This window comes from Lipophrys pholis, assembly GCF_963383615.2.
Source record: "Lipophrys pholis genome assembly, chromosome: 7".
NCBI lineage: Eukaryota > Metazoa > Chordata > Actinopteri > Blenniiformes > Blenniidae > Lipophrys > Lipophrys pholis.
The window spans coordinates 29731840-29753861 of NC_137638.1; the positions used below are offsets into that span (position 1 = coordinate 29731840).

Below are 22022 nucleotides of genomic sequence, written 5' to 3' on the forward strand. Positions count from 1 at the left end.
TGAGAAACCACTTTGATCAGTTTTTTCCATAAGCAGTTATTTGTTGAAGTAAAAAGTCCCAAAAGCAGATAAAAATGATAATAAGAAGTAATTGCTGATGTGACGTTGTGGTTGGATCTCTGAGCTGCACGTTATTCTCATTATTTGTTATATCGTTGGTGGATCTCTGTTCATGGAAGTCTTATTAATGTCAGAATGTAAAACAATAAGATGAAATCATGTGCTTAAAATTAAAATCCCCCTTGAAGTGAATAAATGAAGAAACAAAGTCCAGATGCCTCCACCGTGAGTAAAACTATAAAGACAGAAATGGACAGGATGGAAGACAGAGACCCCCCACGGTGCAAACAGCAGCAGTGAAGGATCAACATCTCCGTGTTTCAGGAGCGTCACAGAAGTCCAACTAGGATCCAGTTCCTCCTGAAGCTTCCACTTTCTTCCCTCCAAGCGGACGCAGGTCACCCCCGCCCGGTGGCCGGTCTTTGAATGGTGGCGATGGTGATGAAGAGTTTCTGAGGCGATGAAGCTCAGAAGAAACAAACCTTTTCTTGTTGGTCTGCGTTGCCGTCAGCTGGAGATCCACCGCCGTCTAATTCAGTGTTCTGAGCCTCAACTTTCAAACTTTTGTCACAAACCCAAAGAGTTTGGTTGAGAAGCAAAAGGTCTTCAAGTTGAACGGATTCCTTTAGTTTGGGGACGTTTCCCACCTGAAGCAGCGAGGACATCCCAGTGGGGGAGAGCAAGACGTTCAGACGCCACCCTTCTGGTTCCCTCATCTCCAAGGGAGAACTCGCGTCCTGATTCAGGGAACCACAAAGTTCCAACCCACTGGTTTTTAGGATCATTTGTCCTGAAAGTCACTCCAGGGTAACTGATCGTTCTACTTGCCCCGGGGGCTTTTAACAGCTAAATGTAAGGGAACGTTTCAGAGTGACGGGTGGCAGGTTCACATCTTTAGGCCTAATGTCAGTTTGAGGTTGGTTTGGTTGGAGAACCTGAGGATTTGTCCTTTAAAAACTTCCCGTGTGCTTTACAGGCCTGAGTGCTTCACCTCCATGTGATGTTAGTCAGCCTGCAGCCCAGCGGCGGGTTTCTATAAAGAAGTGACTGTTTCCTGGTGTTTAGAAGACCTTCAGCAACCACAGAGGAACACAACTGCCTCCCTTTCCTCTACAATTAGTGCCCCATTACATTGTTTCTTCAAGAATATGGTCTTTTGTGTTTTAGTTTTTTCCAAGCCTGCAGAACGAAATGTTGAGAAGGTTTCTGCTCTGCTTTGTCTCAAATGATCATCTGTTGTAAAACCTGCAGTTTTGTAATATTTCCTTGTTTACACGACAGCGTTTCAAGTGAAAACACATGTTTCTTTGATTTTTGTTTCTGAAGCGTGTCATGTTTACACAGCAACGTTTTGAAACACTGAATACGATGTAGTTTTCATGTTGGGCCACCAGTGGGTGCTGTTTTGTTTTTTTTATTTCCCCCCCCCCCCTTTCCACAGAGACGGAGCGTTTTCAAAAAGTGTTCAGAGGCTCCCAGCACCGATGGCGTGGAAACGGACAACAGAAATGCAAGTTTTGCATTTTGACTTGAAATGTTTTCTGAGTTAACGAACCTAAAACTTGAGAAGAATCGAACCAGATGCAATATTAGTGAATGTCTGAGGACAGAAGTGTTGCTGTTCAAACTGTGGTGAAGACTGAAGACGAACTGAAATAAACTTGATTTCTGGATTGCTACGTACTACTCTGGTGTGTTTACTCATAAATACTCCCATATTTAATAAATATTTAGATTTTTAATGAGCTCTTGTTCCTCTCTTCTGGACATTTTGTGACTTATTAAGTCTCATGGTGGCCTCTGTGCTCATGTTTTCTCATTTATTTCAACTTAAATCTATTTTTCTTTTTTTTTTTCATGTCATTCATGTCCCTCATCCATGTTCCAGTCTTTTGGGGGTGAAATTACATGCTAGAGAAACATTAAGTCAATTTATTTTTCTTAACAAAAAAATCAGCAATTCCAAACTACTAAACATTAGAAATTCTTAACTTTATGGTTTTGAGGGATTGTTTTTGCAGAAAAAGGCACATTTTCAGATTAAAAAAAAGTCCAACATTTCCACATGAGCAAACAGGCGACGGTGGAAAGAAAACATCCCTTTTAACTGGAAGAAATCTGCAGAGGCTTAAATTTACAAAGAAAAGTTAGATCTAGTTTCAACATTATACAATAAAAAAGGTGTAAAAATCCATTCCATGCATGTTCACTTGGTGAAACACCAAAATCTCTGCTGCATGATTCATTCTTTACGTTTAATGAAGACTTTCACTTGATGTTTCTGACCAGATTTGCCTGGCGATCGTGAAACTAAACAAAATGTCCACAAATGAACATGAGTGTCACTTCATATCTCTTTGTATATTTATATGAATAGATGCTCTGAAACTGAAAATATTTCTTCTTTATTTAGGTTTTGTAATTTAAAAAAACCGTCATCCTCCGCATCTGATGTACACTGATGCCACTTACTGGTCATTCTTGGTAATGCAGTTTGACCATAGATATATGTAATTGCATTTATTTCTCTTTCAGCTCTTGAGGAACATTTTCATTGTTCTACAACAGTGGAATTGAAGCAGGCAGGTGTTATTACAAATACATTTAAAAATAGATGAAAGATTTAAAATGTGTACGGTGTAAATGTTTGAAAAATTCTATAATCTGCTGAAGTAAGTGATTGAATTATCTGTGAATTCTTGTCATGGATTATCAAGGTATCTCCAAGGTGAAAGAATGAATAGTTGTAATTATCAGTGAGCCTTTCACACCATTTAGGATTTATAAAGACTCATTTAAACTGTGCCGGCCTGTCGGGGTCCTGCTCAGTCCCAGGACTCCACGGAGATGGATGCTGTGCGTCACCTGACCATACATAACAGAGTGGGTATTTATTTCACTCACTTAACGCAGGACGATTTATGGTGTTTGGTGGTTTCCTCGCAGGGGGTGGGTGGGGGCGGGTGGGGGCGGGTGGGGGTGGGGTGGCCGCCCGTGATAATGGCGTCCCTCAATCATGGCTGGCGGAGGTGAGGTGTGAGCTGGCAGGCTGACAATTAGCAGAAACACAGGGAGGACGTGAAAGGTGAGCAGGGATTCATCAGGATTCCTTCTGGTCCGGCAACCCCCCCGCCACCCGTACCCCCCACCAACACCCATAAACCACCACCACCCCAACAGGCCCCAACCACCAGGACTCTGCCTCTCGTCCCCCCATTTCTTAGCAAGGTGTATAAAATATGGGTGGTGGGGTGAAGATTGTGGTGGTGGTGGGGGTGTCGTTGATGCTGGTGGGGGGGTGTAAGTGGTGGGGGAGTTGGGGGATGTAGATGGTAGTGGTGGTGGTGGTGGTGGTTGTGGTGGGGGGGTGAAGTTAAACTGATAAATTAGACCTCGTTTATTGGACAACAGTTTGAGTCGATTCCCTGGAGAAGGAGTGCGCTGCTCCACAGACGCTAATTGGTTGTGTGGATGGGAGCAGAATGGGGGTGGGAGGGGTGGTGGTGGTGGTGGTGGGGGGGGGGGGGGGGGGTGCATGAGGAGTGTGTTTGGTGGTTCGTCTCACATAGACATGGAACCCGCAACAGAAATGGACAAAGGCGAGAGTTTGACTTGACAGCAGAGAAGAGGATGAAGAGGAGGAGGTAAAAGAAGAGGAGATGATGGAGCGGAGGAGGAGCGGGAGGAGGAGGAGGAGGAGGTGGAAGAGGAGGTGGAGGAGGGAGAGTCATGTATAGATTTTTGTGTCTGTTGTTTTGCCTTATTTGTGTGCTTCTTTTACTCAGTCAATCAAATTTAATTGACACCGCTGGGCTCCGGCCGGAGGCCCCACGGCATGCTGGGATGACAGGCCTTAATGCCAGAGGAGGAGGAGGGAGGAGGAGCAGGAGGAGGAGAAGGAGGGAGAGGGAGGGAGGTGCAGGGGGAAGAGGAGGAGCAGCAGCAGGAGGAGGAGCAGCAGGAGGAGGTGCAGGAGGAGGAGCAGCAGTAGCAGCAGCAGGAGGAGGAGCAGCAGGAGGAGGAGGTGCAGGAGGAGGAGCAGCAGCAGGAGGAGGAGCAGCAGGAGGAGGAGGTGCAGCAGGAGGAGCAGCAGTAGCAGCAGCAGGAGGAGGAGGTGCAGGAGGAGGAGCAGCAGCAGCAGCAGGAGGAGCAGCAGCAGGAGGAGGAGAAGGAGGGAGAGGGAGGGAGGTGCAGGGGGAAGAGGAGGAGCAGGAGGAGCAGCAGCAGCCGCAAGAGGAGGAGCAGCAGGAGGTGCATGAGGAGGAGACTTGTGGAGGGTCCTCTGCCAGTGAAGGATGCAGGCCGTTGACCCTCCGGCTCCACGTCAGGATCATTAATTGATGGAACAAGAGTGATGATGGATCCTAATGAAGACGACCTTTGAAAAAAAGCTCATTAGATCAGAGCAGAAGGTTCTGGAGGCTGATAAACACCATTCGTCTTCCTGAGGACGCCACCAGACCACACGCTGCCGCCATCAGGAGAATGTGACTCAGCAGGAGCAGGACAGACAATCTGGAGAGGTTCTGTCCTCCTGCTGTTATTCAGTGTCCTCCTGTCCTCCTCACTCTCCTCCCCCATACTCCAGTGTCCTCCTCTCTGTCCTGCTATGTCCTCCTCATTGTCCTCCTCACTGTCCCCCTCACGCTCCTCCTCTCTGTCCTCCTCACACTCCTCCTCTCTTGTCCTGCTCATTATTCTCCTCACTCTCCTCTTCATGCTCCTCCTCATTCTCGTCCTCACTGTCCTCCTCACTGTCCTCCTCACGCTCCTCATCACTTGTCCTCCTTCTTGTCCTCCTCACTGTCCTCACACTCGTCCTCACGCTCCTCCGCACTGTCCCCCTCACGCTCCTCCTCTCTGTCCTCCTCACTCTCCTCATCACGCTCCTCGTCACGCTCCTCCTCATGCTCCTCCTCACTGTCCTCCTCTCTTGTCCTCCTCCCTCTCCTGACTCGCCTCCTCACTCTCCTCCTCACTCACCTCCTCACGCTACTCCTCTCTTGTCCTCCTCACTTGTCCTCCTCTCTTGTCCTCCTCACTGTCCTCACACTCCTCCTCACTTGTCCTCCTTTCTTGTCCTCCTCACTGTCCTCACACTCATCCTCACGCTCCTCCTCACTGTCCTCCTCTCTTGTCCTGCTCATTGTCCTCCTCACTGTCCCCCTCACGCTCCTCCTCTCTGTCCTCCTCACACTCCTCCTCTCTTGTCTTGCTCATTATTCTCCTCACTCTCGTCCTCACTGTCCTCCTCATGCTCCTCCTCACGCTCATCATCACTTGTCCTCCTCTCTTGTCCTCCTCACTGTCCTCACACTCGTCCTCATGCTCCTCCTCTCTGTCCTCCTCACGCTCCTCCTCACTGTCCTCCTCACTCTCCTCCTCACTGTCCTCATCACGCTCCTCATCACGCTCCTCGTCACGCTCCTCCTCATGCTCCTCCTCCCTATCCTCCTCTCTTGTCCTCCTCCCTCTCCTGACTCGCCTCCTCACTCTCCTCCTCACACGCCTCCTCACGCTACTCCTCACTGTCCTCCTCTCTTGTCCTCCTCACTCTCCTCCCCACTCTCCTCCTCACCTGTCCTCCTCTCTTGTCCTCCTCAGTGTCCTCACATTCATCCTCACGCTCCTCCTCACTGTCCTCCTCTCTTGTCCTCCTCACTCTCCTCTTCACTCTCCTCCTTAATCTTCTCCTCACTGTCCTCCTCACTCTTCTCCTCACTGTCCTCCTCTCTTGTCCTCCTCACTCTCCTCCCCACTCACCTCCTCACTCACTCCCCACTCACCTCCTCACTCTCCTCCTGACTCACTCCCCACTCACCTCCTCACTCTCCTCCTGACTCACTCCCCACTCACCTCCTCACTCTCCTCCTGACTCACTCCCCACTCACCTCCTCACTGTCCTCCTAACTCACCTCCTCGCTCTTCTCCTCATTTTCCTCCTCATGCTCCTCCTTACTCTCCTCCTCTCTTGTCCTCCTCACTCTCTTCCTCATTCTCCTCCTCCTTCTCCTCCTGACACTCCTCCTCTCTTGTCCTCCTCTTTTGTCCTCACCATGGGTCAAAGTGAAAAAGAAAGATCTGGTGGTTTATCTTGTGACGTTTGTTTTCTTGCTCACTGGGCTTCAGTTGAAAATGAACTCAGACTGTGAGGAAGATCACTGAACTCTGCAGCTCTCTCTCTCTTCCTCTCTCTGTCTCTCTCTCTCTCTCCCTCTCTCTCTCTCTCTCTCTCTCTCTCTCCCTCTCTCTCTTTCTCTCTCTCTCTCTCTCTCTCTCTTCCTCTCTCTGTCTCTCTGTCTCCCCCTCTCCCTCTCTTTCTCTCTCTCTCTCTCTCTCTCTCTCTCTCTCTCTCTCTCTCTCTCTCTCTCTCTGTCTCTCTCTCTCTCGCTGTCTCTCTCTGTCTCTGTCTCTCTCTGTCTCTCTCTCTCTGTCTCTCTCTCTGTGTCTCTCTCTCTGTCTCTCTCTCTCTCTCTCTCTGTCTCTCTCTCTCTCTCTCGCTGTCTCTCTCTGTCTCTGTCTCTCTCTGTCTCTCTCTCTGTGTCTCTCTCTCTGTCTCTCTCTGTCTCTGTCTCTCTCTGTCTCTCTCTCTGTGTCTCTCTCTCTGTCTCTCTCTGTCTCTGTCTCTCTCTCGCTGTCTCTCTCGTTGTCTCTCTCGCTGTCTCTCTCTCTCTCTCTTTCGCTCTCTCTCTGTCTCTCTGTGTGTCTCTCTCTGTCTGTCTGTCTGTCTCTCTCTCTCTCTCTCTCTCTCTCTCTCTCCCTCTCCCTCTCCCTCCCTCCCTCTCCCCTGTCTGCCGCAGTGGCTTCTAGGAGTTGTAGTTTCTGGGTTGTTGGCCACGTTGGAGTTGGTGAATGTAGCGGCCCTCAGAAGAGCTCCTCTCACGATGCCAGAAGATGTGAAAAAGTAAATCAATGAAGACGGTGTTATGCATGTGGAATTAGTGTTTTGGTTTTACTTTAGGCGACATTAAATATTGATCTGGAAACTGGAACCGCAGAGCGTCTCCACCTCTGAGCCTAGTCCTGCAGGTTTCCACCATTGCTTGATGCTTGACCATGTGGGATTGTCTGTTTTTCTCTCTCTCTGGAAATGTGCCTTGAAAAGACTGTTGCATTTGCAGCTATAGTATTAAAATTGAGTTGAATTGAAATGAATCATACTTATGAGACATTAAAAACTCTGCAGTTTCAGTATCTGCGTGTAAGAAATGTTCTCCTCATATGCAGATGCTGGTGTGATAAATGGTAGGAAGTGTGTGTAATTTCTATACATCTGATGGAGAATAAACACTCCTGAAACACAACATCAGGGGCTGCAGCACCCCACTTCAGGAGCACCCCCCCCGCCCTCGGCCAGCAGAATCCCTCCCCTTCCTCCGTTGGCATTTAGCTGCTCGGTCACGCAGTCGATGTTGATTCAGAGCATGAAAACAGCAGCGGCACCTTGTTAAAGTGTTTGTCCGGCCTTCAGACTCTTTGTCCCCAGAGGACGCCGTCCCCCCCCCCCGCACACATCATGAATAACCTAGTAAAGTAAAGTCCTGCGGAGCTGACAGTGGGCTCGGTTTCCCCGCCTGCAGCCGGTGACCCCGGAGACGAGGCCGCTGCTGATGAGCTTCTGTAAAATGTCAGAAATACACGAGTCGTACACTCAAACAGATGATTGATTTTTCTCTCTTCTCCCCTTTAAATCTGCTAAAAGTTGATCCGAGGCTTCACACTTTAATGAACTCCTCCAGAAAGAACAACACACACGTCCTGTTAACATTTCTGCCTCCACGTGAAAGGAAGCTGTTTCCAGTGCTTTTCTCTCAACGCACACTTTAAATGTCACCGCAGCCATCAGCCACAACATTAAGACCACCTCTGACTGCAGTCCGATCCATGGAGGCTGACTCACACAGCCTCCATGGATCGGACTTATTTTGCACATCCCACAGATGCTCATGAAGCCCAACATCATCTCAAACTGTTTGTGTTTTTTCCCAAAACCTTCTCTGCACCTTTTTGCTTCGCTCGGCCAAAACGAACCACTACCAAACACTGTTTCCAAGACAAAGAGTGGATCTGGGTCTCAAACTTCTGGCCCCTGGACCAGAAGTGTCCTGCTTTCGTTCTTTTTGGGCCCAACCCATGATATCAACAATGTAACACACTCTGGTTCTCATTTATTAACTTTTGCTCACAATTAAATTAACTAGGGAGGCACCAAAACCACTTTATTAAAGTACGAGTTATAACCTTTATTTGCTGATACGAGCACTGAAACAAGTACTAGATGCCATGAAGCCTAATTTAAACTCCACTACATGATAAATAGTTTCAAGGCTCACCTAGCAGCAAAGCTATATGCTAATATCACTGATACACTCATTACCGAAGATCATTTTTAGGTATTTTACTTCAAATTCTTACTTTTTCATGCAATTATCTGTACCTTCTACTCCTTACAACAGCCTAATTACTATTATTTCATTTAGGCCTGGTTCTTTTTTTTCTTTGCTCCCTCTCACTTTGAGTTCACATCCAAAACGTCACAGAGGAGAAGATGCAGCTCAGTGGAGCCGCTCGCTACCAGAACAGAGACGCTACCTGAAGAGCTAAGGCTAACGGTAGCGGCTAATGCTCCAAAGGCCACAAGCTAAGAAGACTTTTCCTTTTTTAATCTGCATTGTGGTAGAACTTCTCATCTGCTTCCCGGAGACTCTGGAACGCCTGAGGGCCACATAAACTACGGCTGTTTTTTAACAAAAACTAAAAACTACCTTTAAAAAAAAAAGAAGCCTTCTCTTAATTGTCTTTTATGTGTTCCTTTTGAACCTAACACAATTTGAAGTTTTTTTTTTTAACTTACCTTTCAAATTTTCCCTGTAGCTCTTTAGACCGTTTAAATGTAAAGTGCGTTATAAATAAAATGTATTATTATTGTTGTTGTGCATAAATTGTGCGTGTGTGTGTGTGGGAGACTCGGGTTGTGGTTTATCTGCGCGCCGCTCAGTGTTTCGTACAGTGATGTTGCTACCTGACAGGCTAGTTAGCATCAATATGAGCTAACATGCTAGTGATGCTAACTCAGTTCCTCAAACTAGTTTGGTGTTGAAGAAGGTTTGTTCTACCGAGTGCCGTTCCAGTTTCAATTAGATGGTCTGTTTTCACGGTCAGGCGAATGTGTTCAATGATGGACCTGATTGCATGGCTCGGTTGGTAGAGCGATCGTCTCCCAATCGGATGGTTGCAGGTTTGAGTTCCATCTCTACCTGCCTACATACCGAAGTGTCCTTGGGCAAGACACTGAATCCCCAAACTGCCTGTGTGAATGCAGTGAAAGTGGTTGGTGGTGGTGGTGGTTGGAGGATGAGAGAGTGAGGGGTTGGTGGTTGGTGGTGGTCAGAGGGTGAATGAAGTGAGAAAGTGAGTGGTTGGTGGTGGTGGTGGTGGTTGGAGGGTGAGAGAGTGAGTGGTTGGTGGTGGTCAGAAGGTGAATGCAGTGAGAGGGTGAGTGGTTGGTGGTGGTCAGAGGAGCCGATGGTGCAGATTAGCAGCCTCTCTTCCATCAGTCTGCTCCAGGGCAGCTGTGGTTACATACGTAGTTTAACACCATCCAGTATGGAGGGAATGAACAAAGCAATGTAAAGACTCTTTGAGTGTCAACAAAAGCGCGATATTAAACCTTATTATTATCTGTCTGATCGGATTTGCTAGATGGACGTTAAATAATGTCATAGATCGTCATACTGCAGTTACAAAAGTCCACTGACTGTTTGCAGGAAGACCGACCCTGGCAGTGGATTGCTCTTGGAAGAGCATCAGGTTGGTGCCAATTATTGTCCTGTCTGTATAGTAATGCTTTGCCTCTCCTTATAAAACAACTGCATCCAACTTTATCCAATGGAACCTCCTATGTCACTGCTTTACTACTGTACTGTACTGTACTGTACTGTACTGTACTATAGGATATCAAATTTTCACAAATCATGATGCAAAGGTGGTTGGTGGTAACGCAGATCCTTTACATATCACTTGCTTATGGAGTATGAATCAGGCTTTGTGGCATTTAATAAGTATTCTTATGGGCACTCTTCATTGGCAAGTAGCTGAAGGTTAGTACTCATACTTGGCCTTTAAACAAGTGGTATCAGTGCAAAATTACAACATAATACTTATTTGTTATCAGAGGGAAAAAAACACAAGTGAAATAAGAGACATGATAAAATCTGTTTCTGTTTACTGGACCTCAGATTTTAGTTTCATTTCGTTTTCATAACAAAGATATTGATGAGGCAAAGCAACCACAGTACAGAAGGCAGGTTCTGGGTCCACACTGGATTCAAATCAGCCATTTGATTTATTTGAGGTTCAATGTCCTCAAACTGTGACGTGTTTCTTGTATCTGACTCAGGCCTGTGTCCACAGCAACGGTTTTAAGTGAAAATGTAAACCTTTCATTGGTGTTGGAGTCAGTTTACATAACAACGGTGCTCAGAGTCACTGAAAACACAACTTGTTGAAAAAGGATTCTAAGGTAGAACTTAAGCCCTGTTTACACGACAATGTTTCACGTGACAACACCTAATCCGCTAAAAAAAAAGTGTGCGTTTACACTGCAGCAGCTGACACAGAGACAAAGGTGTAGTTAGTATGCCAGGCCACTGGAGGGCGCTGTTGCTTGATTTTGTTATGAAACTACACAGACGTGTGCAGAGAACAATACATTATAAACATGAAGAAAATGGAGAGAACCTGACATCATCATGGACTGATGACACATCGGATGCTATCAGGGAGAGTCTCAACTATTAAACTACTGAGTTTGGACCATAAAACTAGAATACGGACTGTGAGTCGTACCACTACGCGGCCGCCATGTTTGTTTACAACTGGATGAGCAGGAGGGAGGGGGGGAGATGTGCAGTAACAGGCTCTGTAGCCTCCATCAGTCTCTGCAGGAGGGAATAGCGGCCGTGAAATAATCTTTCCACTTTGGGAGTCGGATTAAAAACTTTGCTGATACAGTGCATCAGAACACTGGTGCCGTGTAAACGGACCCCCCAAAAGTGAAGAAAGTTTTGCGGATACACTCGAATTCGTTGTCGTGTAAACGGGCCCTTAGTGAAAATGACCGGGGCCCTTCTCGCCTCTGATGAATAGTTCTTCTGCACATGCTCAGTAGACAGCCAATAGGAACCTTTCCTCCAGAGTGTCATGACTTCCAGTCCATCTTCTCCTCGTAGTTTTATTTTGACGGTCACCGTAATAACGATCCACTTGGTCGTCTGTCCTCTAGAAGGTTCGTGTTCTCATGGTTAATGTTCAGAGCACATTGTTCTCTGATTCATGTGTGTGTGATTTCATTACAAAAACGATCAACAGCGCCAAGTAGTGGCCTGGCATGCTAACTACATAGTTTTCAGTGTTCCGGCCATTTCTGTAAAAACAGACCGAAATTTCAGAACGTTGGCGTGTAAACGTGAAAGTTTTCTTAAACGAAAATGCAAATATGATGCATTTTTACTTGAAACGTGTAAACGGGCCTCAGAATCATTGTTTTTAATGTTTGTGTGTTGACTTGTCACTCCGTTATCTCCTCCTCAGCGAAGTAATAGTGGAATAAAAGTCTCCCATTTCCAGGACGGGTCCCCCGGGAGCCCCTTAACGGCCCCCAGACCCCACTCTGTCCGGGGGGGGGGGCACATTACAGGCTGCGGTAATGATGCTGGTTTGTCTGTTGGTGTGTAAATCAACAGCAACATTAGAGCTGTCAGCACAACCGCTGGAGGCAGCAGATCTATACCGGGGAAAAACAGAGAAAAGTAGTTTTAAATGGAAACACCATCTTTAACTGCAGCCCATCATTTAAACTAATCTGACTTCTGCTGCTTAAGGAGACACGGGCCTTCAGTTCACCTCCGCACATGAAGAAAGTTCACTGATCAGGAAAATATCAAACTGATGATTCTACATATGGAAACGTTTTTTAAACATTGATAGGGGATGAATGAACACATCCCACAGCCTCATTTAGCTTTTTAGATTTGAGATAAAACTCAAATCTAAAAAATAAAAATCCGTGGATGAACTTTGTGTTGTGGATTAAATGAGAGAAATAAACTTTCACTGACGACCTGGATCTGCACACAAACTACTGGAAACTGATGAAACGTCTGGAAAGAGCAGCAGCTGAACCTGCTGATGATCAAAATCAGCTCTTCTTAATTGTAAATCCAACATAATGTTTCTGTAAATCTAAATAACTCAAAACATTTTAGTTTTCAGGGTTTGAGGCTCCAGCTGACGAGGAGAGTGGTACGGTGGATTTAATTACCACTTTGGTATCATTTGGAGCATCTTTATCTGCTTCTATGTTAATGTGTGTCCTTCTGTCGCCAGATTGTTTCTGAGGTTGTGTGTGTGTGTGTGTGTGTGTGTCAGTAGGTGTAATTGCTGCACAGAAACAATAAAAAACCATTAGTTGATTAAATGTTTGTGATTTGACCTGCTGTTTGAAGTGGCTTTGAATGTTTATTGCTTTTGTTTGCTGTGCTCGTCTCCAGTGTTTCAGCTGAAGACCCCCCCTCCCACAGAGCCGCTCTGATTTCCCCCTCCAGCCTCTCCGCCCTCGGCAGCGTTTTGTCTTTATTTTCCTCAGCGTTGTTCATTCATTACAGCAGCTTTACTGGGAGAACAGCAGCTTTTATTGGCACGGCCGCCTGTAAAATCGGTCCAGACCGTCCCAGAAACCCACCTTTCAAATGAGATGGGGGGGGGGGGGGGGTTGTTAGAGGAGAGATGGATGTTCAGACAGTAAACAGGAGGCAATACACACACCGTCATTATTTCACACTCATGCTGCAGACCGACACATGGAAGTGTGTGTGTGTTGATATTTATTGGGACGGGACGGCTCCTTTAACCTCTGCCATCGACCGCCCAGCTCTCCCATTAAAGCTGACTGGGGGGTCCACAGGGAGTGTGTGTGTGTGTGTTTCTGGTCTCATATCACAGTGTTTGCTCTGGAAATGAGTGAAAAGTACAGTTTAACAGAAAAATCCTTCCCTATATCTCACAGTGGAGGCAGCCTGCAGGTGGAAACTACATTTATAGAAGCACACAGACGAGGGGTTCAGGGTGTACCCTGCCCTCGCCCAGCTCGCCGGGATCGGCTCCGCCACCCCGAACAGGACGAAGTGGTACAGAAGATGGATGGACTCCCTAACAAGTTGGCAGACTGTGTTGATCAGGCCCTGTAATGAGCATTAACCACTGAATGTATGCATTAGGGATGGACTGATGGCACTGAAGGACGAGTACTAACCTAAAGCTACTTGCCCATACGAGTACTTATTAAATGCCATAAAGTCTGGTTTGTAATTCACACGCAAACAACATGCGAAGGCTATACATTGCCACCAACCGCCTCCGTCTAAGTACACACTCCAGTTATTAAACGCTGCTCACTGCGTCAAACCGGTCAGCATGGCCGCCGCCCAGAGGGAAACCTCTTCTAAAGACAGTTTGCCGAGGGCATGGATTACTGGAACCCTGTCCTGTGGTCTGATGAGACCAAGATAAACCTATTTGGTTCGGGGGGCGTCAAGTGTGTGTGGCGGCAACCAGGTGAGGAGCACAAGGACAAGTGTGTCTTGGCTGCAGTCAAGCATGGTGGTGGCAGCATCATGGTCTGGGGCTGCCAGCAGTGGAGAGCAGTTCATTGAGGGAACAGGAATCCATTGAAGAAAGCATCCATGTTTGCGTTTTATTTTTAGCCTGAATAGATAAAACTGATTCTGGTCATTTATATATAAATAAAGGTGATTTTGCTTTGTTGTTTTTACTTTTTACATATTTCGCCAACAAGGAGGCTATTTGAGTTGGAGATGTTAGGCTTCACACCCTGCCAGAGGAAAACCTCTTCCTGATGTCAGCATGTTGCCGACACCTGATCAGTCTGAGGCTCCAACTGTTTGATGAATTTATTTGAGCTGAAGAGGAGAATCAGGAGGAACAAATGAACATGAACAAATCAACCGTGTCATCTTAGAACGCAGCTGACGTTAGTTGATGCGGCACTTTGGTTGTTGTTGAGGTGTCGGGGGGGTCCGGAGGAGGTCCGGAGGGGGTCCCTCACTTGCCCGGGCAGAAGGGGCAGGAGTTGTTCCTGCTGGACTGCAGCCACACCTGGATGCAGTCTCTGTGGATGGTGTGGGAGCAGCTCAGAGGGTGGCGGCTCTCCGGATCCACGTGGTTCTGGCACATCAGGCACAGTTTTCTGGAGGTGGGGGGTCTCTGGATGGGGCCCAGGGGGGCGGGGCGGCTGATGGGCCCCGGGGCCGACCTCTCACCCTGCGCCAGCTTGAAGCCCACCTGCTCGATGACCTCCTCCATGGACATGCCGGCGAGCGTCCCGCGGGAGCTCTTCACCTGCTGGAGCAGAGACGTCAGCTGAGCCCTGGTGCATTGTGGGAACCTCGTCCCCAGCTTCTCCAGCACTTTGTCCAGTTTCCCGGCGGGGGCAGCGGTGGGGGGAGGCGGGGAAGGGACCGTGGGGTGCAGGGGAGGGGAGGGGGACGCGCTCCTCACCGGAGCTCTGAAGTGAGGGGGGGGCTGGAAGGGAGGGGGGTGGTAGGGGACACGGAACTGAGGGTGGGGGGGGATGTGGGGGAGCCGCTGTGGGTAGAAGTGGGTGGGTCTCTGAGGGAGGAAGGGCTGGTTGATGGGGGGTTGGTGTGGTGGGGGGATGAACGGTGGGGGGAGCACCCTCTGCATCACCTGCTTGAACTTCAGGTCGACCTGCGAGGCGACAGGAAGGACAAAGTCTTCAGAAACAAACAATCAGTAGAACCCGTCTTCATCCAACCCCAGAACCATGCGCCCAACTCCTCGGACTAAAGGTGGAGAACAAAGGAGAGCGTTACCGTGGGGACCTGAGGTAGGGTGGGCACGTTGATCCGGGGGAGGGTCTCCAGGTCTCGGCCCTGCTGCAGCTGCTGCAGGACTTCCTGGAAGCGGCTCTGCAGCTCCGCCTGGTTCCTGCGCACCAGACTCTCCTTCTTCTCCCAGGACATCCTCTCCTGAGGGAACTGCTGAGGAAACTCCACCTGCAGGGTGTTCAGGTACTGGCTCACCTGCACCAGAGGGGGAGGGTGGAGGTCAGTGCTGCTCAGGATCGGCGGGGGGGGGGGGGGGGGGAGGAATGCTCTGTGTTTACCTCTCTGAGCCAGGCGTTGATGCGCGACATGGCCGTCTCTCGCTGTTTCTCCACGGCTGAGATCTCGTCCCGCTGCGCCTGCTGCTGCGCCTCCTTCACCTCCTTCCTCAGCCGCTCCATCTCTCGCTGCAGCTCCTCCAGCTCCTCCCTCCAGTGTTGCTGCTCCTCCCTCTGCTCCTTGGCCAGCGCCGTCAGCTTCTGCTCCATCTCCTGCAGCTCTTTGGACAACCTGGCGAGGAAACGGCCGCTCAGAGACTCACTGATAAATCCTCAATTCACACCTCATCAGACAGTCAACTGTGTCTGAGGCGGCGCAGGGACAATGACCAAACATTCAGGAAATGCTTCCTGCCATTGGTGCTGTAGTTCTCAGCGTTCCCTGCAGAGTGCGTTTCTCTGTTGGACGTCCGATGTGTGAAATCACTACTTCCTCCACCGCTTCAACTTTTATCATCTGTCTGAAAACTAGAAGTTATTGGGGCGGGGGAGGGGCGGGGCCATGAGAGCAGCTCGCTGCACGCAGGGATGAACTGGGCAAAAGTAGCGACTCTTTAAACTAGAGCTGGGCGATATGAGCTTTTATCGATATCTTGATATTCTTAGGCCAAATCACGACACACGATATGAATCTCCATATTTTACTGGAAATCAACACTATTGATGCAATTTAATGCCGGCGGCTAAAAGCTACGGAATACTCACTATTAGGGATGCCACTTTTTTTTTTTTTTTTTTAAAAACGAGTAGTGTACGAGTACTTACATTTGAGTACTCACCAATACAGAGTACTTAAATTTACTTACATTTTTTTTAATGGCACTGCCACATATACTGTTAGAAAACATTGTGTGCGTGGCCCTTTAACAGACGCGCTGCTGGCTTGACCAGTGTGCCTGAGGGAGCGAGCGTGCTATGGAGCAGGTCCAACACGAAGCTGTACATAAAACTAACTGGCAAATAAATAGAAGTGTTCATCTCAGAAACTGAGTTCCATGTCCTTATTTCCACCGGGTGTGAGGCGGGGAGTTAACCACTCCTCATTGCCCGCCGTGATGTACGCTCCTCACCCTGCCTTGCAGCGACGTGCTGTAAACCAGGCTGCTGTGTCTTCAGGGTATCTTCCTACATAACAAGGATAGGGACTCCAGTAGCCGATTAATCTTTTATCTATTGTACACACCAAACATACACAGAGGACCTGCGGTCCGCTGCAGGACAACTCAACACCCACACACTACAATACCCACAATGCCTTGTGTCCGTCTCAACTACGGCAGCCCTACAAGGTCTAAATACACAACACGCGCACTGCCGTGAAGCGGTATCTGGTGTCTTGGTATCGGTGGCAGTTTTATGAGTACGAACCGATACCCGATAGTAGTATCGGTATATCCAGACTCACAATATAGTCATTTTCTTTATTGTAAAGAGAACAAACCACGATACATCCAGTAAATATTCGATATATCGCCCAGCCCTACATTAACCTAATATTTTAACACAAAACGCAACATCAACATAAAGCATACTGTATTTTTCAATATCAAATTTTAGGAAAATCTTAAATCTACTTCAGTTCTATGTGGATTTAACCGCCTATACCAGTGGTTCTCAAACTTTTTACACCAAGTACCAACCCAGAAAATACTTGGCTCTCCAAGTACCACCATAATGACCAACACTATACAGTAGCCTAGTAAGCCGAAGCATTCATCAAAAACAAGGCAGAAGTTTTATTCCTAAAGAAGTATATGTAATATTGTCAGCCATTGTAACATTTTACACATTTAGATATAACTATAACTGTAATTAAATATAGGAAAATAAAAGACTGTACTTAAATAATGATTCAATTAATATATATTGCACAGAAAAGTTAAACATTGTACTTTAATAAATGAAAAACAAACGAACAAAAACCTGTTCTTAAAGATGAAATAAAACTGTACTTAAATGTTAAGTAAAGAATGTACTGTACTTGATTAAAAAAAATCAAAACAGGCTGTACAGACAGACAGACAGACAGACAGACAGACAGACAGACAGACAGACAGACAGTTTTTGTCTGTGTGTGTGTTACCGGTTCCGGTCCTCCTCTGCTCGGCTCTTCTCTGAGCTCATCTCCTGTTTCTTGACTAAGAAGTTCTTCCTGGCAGCCTTCGAGTTGTTGAGCTGCAGTTTCACTCTCAGAGACTCCAGTTTGTCCAGAAGAGCCTGAAAACAGCCGCATTGTGTTACAGCAGGTTTTGTATGTGTGTGTGTGTGTGTGTGTGTGTGTGTGTGTGTGTGTGTGTGTGTGTGTGTGTGTGTGTGTGTGTGTGTGTGTGTGTGTGTGTGTGTGTGTGTGTGTGTGTGTGTGTGTGTGTGTGTGTGAGACCTGGTGTTGGCGGGTGGCGTCCTCCTTCTTCTTCTGCAGCTGCTGTCGGAGCTTCTCGTGCTCCACCTCCTCTTCGTCCTGCCTCTTGGTGAGCTGTTCGTATTGCTCCGTCAGGCTAGAGCCGCGATCAAATATGGCTGCCACGGCACTCTCCCAGCCGGCGTCTGTGTTGATGGCGAGCTCTGCGGTCCGGTTGTCCGTCTGCACGGCCTGGACGTTCTGGATCACGTCTGAGAGAGGAGATTAAACAAGGAGCTGAAGCAGTCCACAGTGAACCCACTCAGGGTTTTTAACGAGGTTAACCCGTGGCACCGACTTCTCTTGTCATGAAGTCCTTTGAAGGACTGACTGAAGGAGAACTTCTTACTGAAGGCGCCTGCATACTCCTATAAGAACCCATAAGAACAAGAAGAAAATTCGGCAGTGACGTCAGCCAGCAGCAGAAAACAAAAGCTTTTTCGGCAGGACTGTTCATACTCCGATAAGAAGCTGCCGAAGTCGCAGGCCACGCCCCCTCACAGCAGCCACAAGTCTGTGAAGCGGCGTTTAAACTTTTCAACAGCACAGTTTATTTCTGGCCTCCAGTGCTTTCAGAAACACATTTCTCTGAACTTTTTCAGTTATAAAAAAGTTTTTGTCCGAGCGCCATGTTAGTCCAGTTTTAACTACAGGAGCTGACAGCTGTTTGTGATGCGTTCAGGTGCATCACGTCAGCCTACACTCCGACATTTTAACGAGCTGCGGCGCTCGTACAGTAGCGCTGTTACAAGCTAAATATGAATAAAATATTATCGATAGTCATGAGCGAACAAGAACACGCATGCGCAGCACACGGCAGTGCAGAAGTTTCAGCAGTGCGGCTCCGACAAGAGTTCGGCCAGGGCGGTTGGCACAGCCGAAACAAATTTGTTCGGCCAGAAGGAGCTGGCCGAAGGAAATGACGTAATTTTGTTCGACAGGACCCCGCACTGCCGAACTTCCGTCTTGTTCTTATGGAGTATGAAGAGGCCTTAAGACGGAACAGCTTTACAGTTGGCTTACAGGTGGAGTTGACGGTGCCTCTGCCACTTTATTAAACCTGCTTTTCAAGCCTCAAAAAACACACTTTGTGTTATTTCTGTATTCGCCCACATTTTAATTGACTTCTTGTCAATTTTAACCTAGATTGTTATATTCTAGGCTGGATTCTTGATTGGTTATCATCCAGAATGCAGAGGGTGAATGGATGCACGTCAGGGGAGAGGTCAGCTGCGTCTTTCTCCCTCTCCTCGAGATTTTATATGATTGCCGCAGTCGGCATGACAACAGATTTGTAATAAAATTTATTGATGACTCTAACAGTCAGTCACCTTTAGGACCTTGAACATTCCCACGGTCCTGTTGTCATTGTTGAATATGTAGCCTGGCGTGGTGATGCTTATCTTCAACTTAATGAACAACAAACTTTTTTTTTTTTTTTAAAGACTGAAACTGAGATGAGTTATGTTAGACATATAAAGCATAATTATATAGAATATACACAGCTCATGGTTGAAGATATTCATATCCACAGAAATAGTGTGTATAAAAGGTCTATATGCGTTGGTGAAGGTAAGAAGCAAACTGAACTCTACGTCGAGCCCAACTTCTGCTGCTGTCTTATACTAACGGGATGTAAAGTTAATAACATTAGTACATTGATGATAGACCTTTCGTAAGGGTCATCATATCATTTAATATGACAGAAACGTAAAGTCCCCAGATTGTGGTAATTTAAAGAGAAAACTGTATTACTTGTTTCATTGTTTTCAGTTCAGCCTGACAAGATTGACTCCAGTTTAATATCTCAGGATGAGCTGAAGTCAGAAGTTTCAAACTGACTTTATTCCAGCATGGAGCTCAGAGAGCTGCTGCTTTCAGGAACTAACTTCATCTTCATCTGGTGTTTCAGCGTGAGAATCAAACATCTTTACCGTCCACGGTCATCTTGGCCAGCTCCAGCTCCAGGTCAAGGTCCAGGTCGTCCTCGTCCCATGGGGACTGTTGGTGGTCTTCTGAGTCCGGTCTGGACTGTAGGTGGTCTTGTGAGTCCGGTCTGGACTGTTGGTCTTCTGAGGCCACGTTAGCTGCCTCCATGTTAGCCTCCATGCTAACGGGCTGCAAAGTGAAACTGAGAGCCTCAAAACGGATTTCTTTTTTAAACCAACAGAAACGCTGCCGCCGGCCGGACGCCAGGCAGGAGAGCAGAGACAGTTTAATGATTTTTAAGCTTCGAAAAGTCTCTTTAAAAAGAGTGTTTGAGGTAAATTTGCCTGCTGTCAAAGTTGAATTCACACTTTCCGCCAGGAAGTATCAGTGCAGCGCGGAATGAAGTCCGTGCTGCAACGCCACATTTATGCAAAGGTTCCGAACAAAGATCGTCTATGAGCTTCAGGTTTTTAAGTCAACTACGACTTAACGGAGCAAGAATAATGTCCACAGTGCATGAAGTTGGATCATACAATACTTCAAACACAGAAAAGACAACAGGGAACCAAACAATTATTTCATCTTTCAACTCACTTTCACAAAGTCATGTTAAATTCTTTTTTGCAGACTTTTCTAAACAGCGTTGCCATTTTGATTCTCAAAAATAGTCTGAAAACATGTCTGCACATATTCTGACTCAATATTATATTCACACCAACAAGAGTGTAAAGCAATATTTTTATTTGTATTAAATCATGAAAATTTGTCAAAATCTTACGGTTGCCCAGAGACAGCAGTGTTTTGAATCACCATGGCAATGCAAGATTTTGGCGTTTTGTGTGTTTAGGTATCGACCATTTAAAAAAGCATATATTATAATTTATTGTTCTTTGCTCTTTATAGTTTAAAAAAAGATAAATATGATGTTTGCCAAAGTAAAGTAAAATTCATTGCTGTACTCTGGAGGTCATAATTTACAATACAGTTAAATAAGTTGGTTTTAATTCCCACACATTTTACATTTACAGACTAAGTTGTCGCTCATTTTCTCAAGAGTTCCTGGCTGCAGACTGTGGGAGCCGCCATACTTCAACGCCTTACAGTAGGTCACATCACCTCCATACAAGGAGTCATAACACCTCCATTGCATTGTGTGTTTATCCTGTGTGAAGCAGTCAGTGGATTTGAAAACATAAATTTTATATAGTTAGATAGTCAGTTAATTGACTCTTTTAACAGCTTCAGACACAATGTAAAATTGAGACGGATTTGTAAGACAAACAATAATGTTAAATCCATGTCTTTTGAAAGTTGCCAATTCCCTTCAATGTAATGTTTTAAATAGATTTATAATCAATATTAACATGTTATTAAACATAAATACAATGTCTAACTTGAACACTTGTAAACAACAAATTAAAGGCAGAGATTTAAAGACTTAGACATCCTCTGTTAGAGTTTAAATTATTTCAGCTATTATCTTAAAATGCAGGGCAGAATTGAACCAGAACATAATATATATTTTTCTCATACTAGTGATCATCACTCATATTTTTCTAAAATAAGGTTCCATGAAAGAGCAGGGCACTCCGGCTCTCTATGTGTCCACAGTGTAGGTTCTGATAAAAACGAACAATTATTTTACAGTGAGTCTGGCACTTTTATTACCATAGCTATCTGAACTTTACATTCCTCACCATTTTAACTATACATCCTAAGATAACAGATAGGTAACAAACATAACGTGAGATATATTCCCTACCTAGCTGTTAGATAGATCATTTCAATTACATGACAACTCCCAAGAAATCATGTCGGGACGCTAAAGTTGCTGAATCAGAATCCTTTAATTACTGTACCCAAGTTAGGCCAAAGGTTATGTTTGTTATGGTATGTATATATTATAGCAAGCCTTCGCAAAAACTATTAACCCAAATTGCATGAACGGTTCAGGGATGGTTTGTCATCATCAATCTTCAATCCATTAGATTCTGGGACCCGACAGCTCCTGTAGAGGTCAGATATTTACTCTGTTGCCGACACGCTGGAGCTCCACCGTGAGCCATCAGTCAGGGCTGACGCTGCCGTTATCTGAGTGCCAGGACACTGCTAACTCCGCCTCTTCTCAACTTTCAGCCAATCACATGCCAACTCACTCTGACGGCGCAGCCAGGATCACAAAAGAATGGGACCCAACAGAACATCATTTAATCTTAACATTCCAACAACATGAAGCAATTCAAATGATGGAAGGTGTGGTGGATCAAATAACCTTGTAATCCATTGGTTTCCATGGTGACAAATGTGGATCATTCTAGTTGTCATTATCCAGATGCTTCCATACGCACAACAAAATTGCAGTTGGAGCAAAAATAAAAAGGCATAAAACCGACTTTTAGATGGCTAAAGTTAGTAGATAAGCATATTCTTACA

The 22022-nt window shown here is 46.4% G+C and overlaps 1 protein-coding gene across 1 annotated transcript; it reads right to left on the bottom strand.

Annotated features, from left to right (window-relative positions):
• Positions 1-13789: 13789 nt before the first annotated feature.
• rnf214 (ring finger protein 214) lies at positions 13790-19990 on the bottom strand. Its single transcript, XM_080466758.1, has 6 exons — positions 19595-19990; positions 17643-17872; positions 17346-17479; positions 15266-15494; positions 14973-15182; positions 13790-14847 (listed from the first exon to the last, which is right to left on the bottom strand). The coding sequence occupies exons 1-6, from the start codon at positions 19767-19769 to the stop codon at positions 14182-14184; spliced, it is 1644 nt and encodes a 547-aa protein (XP_080322884.1). The 5' UTR covers positions 19770-19990; the 3' UTR covers positions 13790-14181.
• Positions 19991-22022: the final 2032 nt, after the last annotated feature.

Bases quoted from the DNA above. Each gene is read 5' to 3' on its own strand.
- rnf214 (XM_080466758.1), bottom strand. From the start codon at position 19,769: ATGGAGGCTAACATGGAGGCAGCTAACGTGGCCTCAGAAGACCAACAG. The intron at 15,495-17,345 runs GTAACACACACA...TTTCCTCGCCAG, and splicing joins GCAGAGGAGGACCGGAACCG to GTTGTCCAAAGAGCTGCAGG. The intron at 14,848-14,972 runs GTAACGCTCTCC...GTCGCCTCGCAG, and splicing joins CCCTACCTCAGGTCCCCACG to GTCGACCTGAAGTTCAAGCA.